At 43.5% G+C, this 10,191-nt stretch overlaps 1 protein-coding gene across 1 annotated transcript; it reads right to left on the reverse strand.

The window, feature by feature from the left end:
- Nucleotides 1-896: 896 nt before the first annotated feature.
- LOC133912195 (zinc finger protein ZAT7-like) lies at nt 897-1,996 on the reverse strand. The gene has a single exon (XM_062354804.1). The coding sequence runs from the start codon at nt 1,846-1,848 to the stop codon at nt 1,276-1,278; it is 573 nt and encodes a 190-aa protein (XP_062210788.1). The 5' UTR covers nt 1,849-1,996; the 3' UTR covers nt 897-1,275.
- Between the last annotated feature and the right edge of the window lie 8,195 nt (nt 1,997-10,191).

Consider the following 10,191-nt stretch of genomic DNA (forward strand, 5'->3'; position numbering starts at 1 on the left):
AATTTTTTGACTGACAACAGCTAACTTGTTCAATTTTTTGTTGACCTACGGTTTGTGATGGCAACCCCTGCTAAGTAGCACCCAACCTAGTTGGGGTTATACAGGGGTGTCTACATGTATGTGGTATCCGTGGGTGATAGGTGTAGGTACGGTTTCTTATTCACGATGGGTTGTGAGTGCGGTCGTAAATTTGTAAATCATCTCGTAAATATGGGTTTGTATAGTATCTATTCACAGGTTTTATATCTGTTATCATTCCTATTTTATGATGAAAAATTAAAATAGATTGAGTACTCCTTATGGATATTATTTTTCAAAATATGTTAGCCTTTTGTGTGTTATAAAATATGATATTATTATTTCTTCTTTATGTCGTCATTGACCTAATTAATTATCCTTATTCATCGAAAATTCAAAGTTTGTGTGCACTTTCAAACAGGGGTGCAAAAGTTATTAGCATAATGTGTTTTGACATTCAATTTGTCTGGACTCCGATTAACGCATCGCTACTGAGAACTGAACTTCGTATGCTAGTATTATCATCATTTAAAGAGTTACATTAATTTATACCGGATAGAAAAAGTATATAGTCCCCTTACTCTTGAAACGGTTTATTTTTCATCCCTCGTCACAAATATCGTATACAACTCGCGCCCCCATCTACCTGGCATTTGAATTGAGGGACGACAATTAAAGTTCAGTTGAGGGACCTCAATTAAGTCTATATTGGATAAGCTGCCAAACTCAGGAGCGTCACCAGTAAAACAGAACTACATGCGGGGTAAACAAAACAAGAGACTCAATCCGATCAGAAAAATCTGGTGAAAATGAGGAGAGAAAAGAGAGATGTGTATGTTGAACCTTGAAATATATGAAAAATAATAATATACTACAAGTTGCTATTGAAAATCAAACTGTATTGTATATATAGATCATTTCTTTGTACATATAGAGCCCCCGGAATATTAGAGTATCCCGAAACCATATCTTAGTGTGGTGGTGGAGTCGTGAGTGTACACTCTATCTATTAGGATTTAAATCTCAATGCCCACGATTTATATACATGTGAGTGTTTTTAACGGTATTATCTTTAGGTGTGCGATATACGTATACTCGTAAGGTGTATGAGTATGGTGTGTGTCACCTTATAATGGCAAAATAAAACATGTATGGTGGAATTTCTAATGTTTCAAGGGCTGACTTTTGGGGTAGTTGAATGTAAATAGTACAATCCAAAAATGGTATCGAAAAGGTCAATCAATCTCTTCCACGTTCTCAACGTAAGAAGTCAACTACTGCCATGGGGAATTCGACGGCGAGCCCCAGCTTGGAGTGATCCGGCTCCTCCTCCAGCGCTGGCACGGCGTTCAGGTCCAGCACCAGCTCGGGCGCTGGCGCCGCCTTCTTGCCGTCGTCTTTCGGTCCGAGCCCGCTGCCGAGGCTGAGAGCAAGCCCGAGGACGGGGGCGCCGTCTGCCTGATCGGCGGCGCGGTGGCGGCGCATGTGCCCGCCGAGCGCCTGCCCGATGGCGAACTCGAGCCCGCAGATGGAACAACCGTGCACCTTGGGCTTGGGCGGCTCGGCCGCGGCGCCGTCGCCGCCGTCCGCGAGGCGGGGCTTCTTGTGGCTGGCCCGGTGCCCGCCGAGCGCCTGGAAGGACGGGAACTGCCGGTTGCAGGTCTTGCACTCGAACACCCTCTCCGGCGCCGAGGTCGCCATGTCCGTCGACACCACGCCGCCGCCGTGGTGGTGGCCGGAGAAGAGCAGCAGGAATCGCGCCACGTCGGTGCCGTCGGGCAGCCAGACCATCTCCTCGGCCTGCTGCCTCGACCTCTTGCCGTACGCCATTGGTTCACCAAGAACCAACAAGCAACAGATCAACAAGCTAGCAAAAAGAATAACTTGCAGAAGGAGAGACACGAGAATGAGTCCGATTGGGAGTTCTTGGAAGCGTTTGAATTTAATGGGGAGAGGGAGACCAAAGCTGAGAGGAAGCTGCCTTGCAGGCTTGAGCGTGAGAGCGTCTGGTGTCTATTTATAGGGTAGGTAGCTGCCGAGCTAGTCACAGAGAAGTCTACATGCCCAAATGGCAACATTTTTAATCTCTTGACTAGTGGAAAATAGTTGAATATGCAAGTCAGATTTGCCTTTGCCTTGCTCTGCTAGCTCTGGTTGGTTGGTTGGTTGGTCATGTCGTCGTGGTGACGGCATGCACGGCGGGACGAAAGAGCCACGCGGCGAAGCCGTTCTTGGGCGCATTATCAAATGCCGTTCGAGGAACTTGTCTTGTCCGGGCCGTGTGCATAGCCACAGAGTGTTACTTGATCCTAGCTCGTTACCAGTGTGTGTACAAGTGCTACAACTACAAATTGTGATGTCGTTTCTTTCGGGTTCCAGTAGCCTTTGTTTATCGGATGGAGATGTATTACAACCGGTCGTTGGCAACCTTGGCAAGTAACCGGCGGGCCCGGGCTTTTGAAGCTCTGAAGAGTGAGGGCTCTGAACTCCCATCGTTTTCAGATTAGTCTGACGTTGCCTGGCTTTCGGTGCAGAGATTAGCGGGCCGGCTCGTCGTGTCCCAGCGTTCCATGTCATGCACCTGTCATCGTTATCAGACTATGGGAAGCAGTAGCTAGCCCTTCGCATCATCGTAAGTGATCGCTGGTTGTGACAAGGATCTCCTTTGATGAATCCGCAAGCTGGAACTGTTCAGTCTTTCGGCGTTGTAAGGATCTGAACTCTGAAGTATCTCTAACAATGGAATGATATCCTTCGCTCTTACGGGCGACTCAGGCGGCTCCATGCCACTTGGCGCCATCGCCCCCTCTCACCTCTCCACATCTCGCAGCCACCTGAGCCAGTTGCTGAAAGCCCGCACAACTATGGGGACGGCGGCGACAGAGCTTCCCTCGATGGGGTTCTCCTCGTTCCGCGATGGTGGGCCTTGAGGTCATCGGCTCAAGCTCTGGTGGAGCTCGTAGCGGTGAGTAGAACAGGGCAGCTTTATGGTCCTATTTGATCCGAGGCTCAATGAGCGATGACAAGCGACGACGTCTCTACAACACACAATGTGGATGCTCGCCGCCACCAGATCTACAGCGGGGGTAACATGGGCGCGATGTGGGCACGACTAGGCGGTGGGCGTGGCTACACTGCGATGGCCACGACGCGGATGCTGGTGTGGCTAGGAGGCAGATGCGGAGCAACGTTTCCCGTGTGAAAAGATCGGTGACGTTCTAAGAGAGGCATGAATTAGAACAACTAAAACTAATCGACTCGAAAAACTTCATAAGATAAACTTATAATAATTTTTATCTAAATATACTTTATGTTCATATAGTGTGTCTACTCTAACGTTTAAAAAGTTTGCAATCTATAGCTAATCCTAACAAACTACTCTATGAAGGTAAACATGCAATGATAAATTATAAGAAGTAACGCGGAAACGTAAATAAGGTAAAGATTTTTATAGCCTCAAACCTGCGTATTAGTCATTGTTCTAACGGTCAAAAAAACTGTAAACACCGGATGATCTGGCGTTAACAATAGTACAAACACCGGACCATCCGGTGTGTATAGTAGTAGAAAACTAGTTGTTGCTAACCCACTCACAACCATTGTGAACATTGGATATTCGGGTATAACTTTGAACTCCATCACCAGACTATTCAATGTATATACTTGACCCGATCGAGCCACTTCTTCTACATTATTTACTATCTGGTGTGTATAACTTTCTGATCATCGAATAATCTGGTATGTACAACTTCTTCTTCACTAAAAACCTTTTGGAAAATGCTTCGATGAAGTTTCCAGTGTACACTCCTCTTCATCGCTAGACTATTCGATGTGTACAACTCCTCTGCTATATCTACTGAAAAATGCTCCGGTATGACATCACCTCAACACCAGACCATCCGGTGTGTTCTTCAACTTTTTCTTCCGCATAAAAAATACTCTGATGTATACACTTCTCTTTAACACATAACCATCTGGTGTGTTGAACTATAGAACCACTTTAGATATAAAATTTTCTGATGTGTGCACTATACTGACACACCGGACCATCTGGTGAGGTTATTTTTCCTAGAACTTCTCCAATTCAATCAATCTTTGTCCTAACTATGGTATCTTCTTCATGTATTGTATCTACGAGACATACTAAAGTATGTACTTGATAAATATGTTAGTTCTATGGACTATGCTATCATTAACCACTAAAATCATATACATGTCCTAAGAGGATCATGTTCGCTACACCATGGTGGCCACGACCATGAGGTCGGCGGTTGGATCCGGCACCTCTGAGGTTGGATCCAGAGCCCCCGTAGCGGATCCTTGAGGATCTAGTCAGGGACTTGTGTTTGAAGTCGTCTATATTAATTTTACATACGGCTTGTGTTTGGAGACATATGTGATATTCGTTTTATTACAGACGGCTTCAAATACGACTCATCTGTATTAATATTATATACGACTCGTACTTGGAGCCGTCTGTAATATTGGTTTTATTATAGATGGCTTCAAATATGAGTCGTTTGTAATATTAATACAGACGATTCTTAATAGAAATCATCTATAATAAAAACGTCCCACCACCTCGGGAGGGTATAATCATTATCTTAGACGGCTCTAAATCATTTCTGTACAGACAGCTTCATATACCTATCTGTACAGAGACGTCCCACTAAATTATTTCTATAGTAGTGGTTGTAATCTACATTGCTATGCTATTTTTTTTTTTGGGTAGACATTTTTCCAGAGCTTCCTATTTGCATTTTTTCTGCTATATCAATATAAATAGGCGCTGTCCGGTGCCTGTTTCGTTAAAAAAAACAATGGAATTGATCTCAACGCAAAACTGAAGTCCTAGCGGCTATGTTTGCAACTTCAATAGCACATGCATGTCCGTGAGGAGTTTCCTGTCCCATTTTTTTCGTCAACCAAACATACATTTTTTCCATCAAATTTGCTACGCATCACTATTATTTGGTGCAGCATATATGAACTCCTGACGTGTATACCAGAATATTAGATAAAGGAGGAAGTGGAATTTCTATCCTCGGCGTCAATGATTTATTTTTGGCATTTAGAATACAATAACTGGTAAGACGTGCGAGAAAATTAAAATACAGCATCACACAGATCTTCATCGACTTGGTTCCTGTAGAATTACAGCATGGTCAGAACTCAAAAGATAATCGGCCACTTGTCGCATTCCATGCATTTTTTCAAATTTTGACCTGTAACACCATTATTTCAGCTCTTAAAGCCAAGAAGAAAGTGTACATCTTGGCCGTTGGCAATGCTTGCAATAATAATATAATTCTGTATCGCGAGGTCAAATCATACATAATTCTTGCAAAGTAGTACATAGCCGCGCGGTGCTTAAGCATAATTCCACGTATTCGTGTATACTCGGTATGGGAACAGGATATAATAAAAGGATTAGACTTTAGAGTCGGTGCTTGGACAATAACATCCGGAGCAGCCATCATGAACTCGTAGATTCAGACGACTTCTGCAGCAGTACCGCTGTGAGATGGCGTGCGGACAGCGCCAACAGCAGTAGATAAGAGAAAGCTAGCCAAGCCAAGCCTGCATGAGTACGCACGCAATGACGCTGTTCTAACTGATATATAATTCTGTGTATGCTAAGGTCATGTGGTTGCAGGCAGTTGGGACTAGAGGAATTTCTAAAAATGGTCCTTGTGTTTGACTAATTTCTTTTCCAGAAAATGCATCTCAACAGCTAGCACTCCTATGAATGTTTTGACTTTTGAGAGACGATCGTGAGATAAGGTATGCTGATATGTGAACATTATTTTCTGCAGATGCTGAAAAAATTATGTAATAACTGCATTATCTGTCAAAGTGTACTGTAGTTTTTTTTTTTTTGGAACGGAAAAAAATAGTGTACGTCTAAGACGGTAGGAAGATGTAAGAAACCAAAACAACTCAATACGATATAGGCACATATTTCAATATGAAACAAAATTAATACATCGAGTATTTAGGTTCTGTTCCTTGGAACTATATACAATCTGCTGCTGTGGTGCACATGCCCTGAACCCAGCGCTTCGGCCGCAGCCCTGGGCTTGTCATGCTGCGATCACACACAACTTACACTCACACGCTCGATTCAACCTCTTCTTCGACCATGTAATCTAGACTTCAATTTGAAGATTGGATGGTCTTTCTCAATCACAGTCGTCACAAAAGATTAATTTCTGGGTTCTGTACTTCTCTTACGTCGTCTAATTTGAACTAGAATATCTCATGATGCAGTTTTCAGAGGGATTTAATAAGCTTAAATAACTCAGCTTCTTGTTTCCACGGCAGCATGGAATGGCACTAGAGGCGGCTCATGGCCGGCGGATTCATGGCGACAGCGACAGCAACAACGTTCGTACTCTCTCTCTCTCTCTCTCTCTCTCTCTCTCTCTCTCTCTCTCTCTCTCTCTCTCTCGTTTGCAGCATGTAAAACTACGACACAAACGCGGATGCCACGTACGTTACTTCGTAGTAGTCACAAGTACAGCTTACGATGCGCCTTCGATTGACTCTTATCTTATGTAATCAAAGCTGGCTTAGTTCATCTACTAGTTGAATCTTTCAGCCGAGTTGAACTGCAAGAGATAACAATGGAGCTTCCTGGAAGATGCTGATGACTTTTTTGGGGAGATGAAGATGTTGGTGATTGATGAAGAGGAGTCCCTGTAGCTGTGGACGCCTACTTGAGTACTTGACTGTCCCTGAAAGGTCTTTTCAACTGGTGTCTGCGTGCCTGAAAGATCTAGCACTGGCTCTGCATGCCTCCACAGCTGGAGCGACGTTTCTTTTCACTTTTAATTATCTCACGAGTCGATCCAGTTCATTCCCCGATCGATGTGGCGGTGCCTGGCCGCTCTACCATTTGCAATCATCATTCTTCGCTATTCAGGCATAGTTAGAACCAAATGAAACAGTACTATATTTCTGTTCAGTCTCAGGTGCCAAAACCTCACATGCATTCGCAGTATCGAGGGAAGAGCGTCAGACAGTTGACCTGCGCTCAAAAGATAACAATAGAGCTTCCCTCTCTCTTCCGGCGCGCCGGTGACCAGACTGCCTCCTACCCCTCTCTCTCTCTCTCTCTCTCTCGAAAGGAAGAGGAAGACAGATGGCTGACCGCAGCCACTTATTGATTATAGGTCTGTGAGTCTGTCTGTATTCTAAATGCTGATAAATCCTACGTGGCCCTATATCGGCACTTAGGGTGCCGGCAAGCCTCTACGATCGGTCGACAACTAATTTGACGTCAAGCTAGCGGAGGCCCACAACGTACCGTCATACGAAGTGTCGGTATACCCAAGTGCCAACACACATCTATATTTGCAATTTCTCGAATTTGAATAATATGTTTGTAATTTTCATTAAAATAATATTATTTTAAAAAATTCGGTTAACTCGCTAAATGCTAAAGTCAATCTGAAGCTAAATCACAATAAAGCCCACTAGATTCGCGGGATATTCTTGCATTCTGACTTTTTGGACGTCCAACATTTCTTTACTATGCAAAACGTACCGTCATACGAAGTGTTGATAGACCCAAGTGCCAACACACATCTATATTTGCAATTTCTCAAATTTGAATAATATGTTTGTAATTTTTCATTAAAATAACATTTTTTTAAAAAATTCGGTTAACTCGCTAAATGCTAAGGTCAATCTGAAGCTAAATCACAATCAAGCCCACTAGATTCGCGGGATATTCTTGCATTCTGACTTTTTGGACGTACACCATTTTTTTACGATGCAAAACGGCCGAGTAATGTCATACTATGTAAAATAATATCCATTATTTCCCTTCGGTTAGCCCTTGAGAACACACTATGCCTGTTGACCTTCTACAGCGCGGCTCCGGGACCGAGGTGCGGTGAAGTCAACTGATCTAGCCGCGTAAACAACTGCTGTTCCCCAAGTCAACATTGTTCCCTTCCAAGTGCAGTATTGCTTGCAAGACTAAATAAATAAAGTTATGCAACTGATCACATCAACTCCAGGTGTACCTAGCTTATTCATTCGGTTGGACCTAACACTGCTGCAGTAAGCTAAGCGGCATTGTTCAGAACCAACGTGCTGCGCAAAGTCAACGGTAGTTTGCCTAAGCTGTTCGCACCACAAGCTGGAGCTATCATCAGCCCTGACGGCCGCCCTGTTCCCTCAAAACCAAAGGGCTCCTCACCAGGTACGTTACCACGGATCATGGCTGTACATATTGCAGCAACCTTGAATAAGGTCGGCAGAAGGATTAATAGGTTGTTCGGCCCAGTAAGTAGCAGCAAGGATCACGATTAAGAGGTCGGTTTGCTCGGCTGGCCGGACTGCTCGCCGCGCTCGACGCTCGTGGTCAGGGCTGCTCGTGATCTTGTCTCCTGGTTCTCCTGTGTTCCGCGACGGGCACGGGCCACGGCCGACGGCCGACGGCCGACGGCGCGAGGCGCGACTTGTGATCCACTCGACAGTCGTGACTCGTGGATCGTGATTCAGCAGCCGTCCTGGCGTCCTACCTCCTGCAATGCTCATGCTTCGTTGATTCAGGTTTTTAGGTTTTTTCCTCCACCTCCTCGTTGTCTTTGTTGATCGGTTTTTTCCCTTTTTATGCTTCTCCCGTCATCATAATCCCTTGTGTTAAAAGCAAGCAACAATTTGATCAGGACCAGGAGCGCGCACCTGGATGGATCGGTCATTAGATTATGGCCAAATTTTAGTCAACAGATTCAAATTAGGGCAAAGGCTTATTTGAAGATAACTAAATTGGTGATCGATTGTAGCATCTAGATTTTAAGGTAAGTGGTAAGTATTTTGGTTATTAATGACAACCGTATCATTATAACTAACAAATTGTTTTGAAGGGTATCAAAAATTTTAGTTCACAATGATGATTGGGTATTCTTAGTCTCTAAGTTGATTATATGGACGATTAAAGGAGATATATATTAAAATTAAGAATCTTCTAATTCTAAGTGTCACAAGGGAGACGAATGACACTTAGAGTAGTATATATCTTCTTTCTTAGTCTTTTGTTGTTCTATAAAGAGGGGCTAAGAGTAGCAGTTTGACCTAGTTGAGTATAGACTTTGTTTTATGCACACTTATGAATTCTAGTACTAGGTAACTCATAGAAGTCTATGGTTGAGATGTCGTGAAGTTAGAGCTCAAGAAAAGATTGAATTGGACAAGCTCAGTGAAGTTAGTCTCACCGGATAGCCCGATGATGTGACTTTTGTTCTCACCAGAGTATTTTTCTTGGTTCAGATAGAAATCATATGTGTTGATCGGATGGTCCGACAGTTAACATGCAGATATCACTGAAACCTTTTCTTAGTGACATATGTCCTAAATTTTTTGAAGTGTTACGATGGTCCAGTGGTTAACATGCAGTATCACCAGATGGTTCGGTGTTACCTCGATGAGAGCACTGGAACTTTTTTTAGTAGAAGCAATATTTTCCAGGTAAAATGAAAATGAACTCAGCGGATTATCCGGTGATTGAAAGGTGAGGTCACCGGACTAATTTTTACAGAGAGGTTGCTTCGGGCAGTTTAAAGTTGCCCAGTTTACCGGATGGTCCGGTGGTGGACAAAACGAGCACCGGATCAATTCTTGCAGAGAAGGTTGCGGTTGTTTGAAAATTGAAGGTCAACTGACCGGATGGTCCGGTGCTAAATGTATGCTCACCATATGCATACATCGGACTATTTTCAGTAGTAACGACTAATGATAGCTGGCACAGTCTGGTTTTGAAAATTTTACTCACCAGATTATCCGGTGTGAGTAAGAAGATGCTCACCAGATCATCCGGTGTTAATAGAAAAAGTGGGTTGTTAGACAACGGTTAATTTTAGATCTCTAGCCTATAAATACCTCTTTACTTGGTCTCATATGAATCTCTTGTGATCCCAGAAGAACTCATATATTGTGTATCATTAAGAAGCAAGAGAGTGCAATTGAGTGAATTCAAAAGTTCTTCATTGAAGGTTAAGGACATCTTTAGTGGAGAGTAGCAAGTGTGTATCTAGTTGTAGTCTAGGTTTGATCTTGGCCAAGTGAAGTTATTGGCTTGTTACTCTTAGTGATTAGCAATACCTAACCGATCTTTGAAGATTAGAGGTATCTCGGTAAGCTCTTTGAGTTTTTTGAAGTCTC

Source organism: Phragmites australis, chromosome 3, assembly GCF_958298935.1.
Source record: "Phragmites australis chromosome 3, lpPhrAust1.1, whole genome shotgun sequence".
Taxonomy (NCBI): Eukaryota; Viridiplantae; Streptophyta; class Magnoliopsida; order Poales; family Poaceae; genus Phragmites; species Phragmites australis.

Excerpts from the sequence above, each read along its gene's own strand:
- LOC133912195 (XM_062354804.1), bottom strand. The coding sequence starts at position 1,848 with ATGGCGTACGGCAAGAGGTCGAGGCAGCAGGCCGAGGAGATGGTCTGG.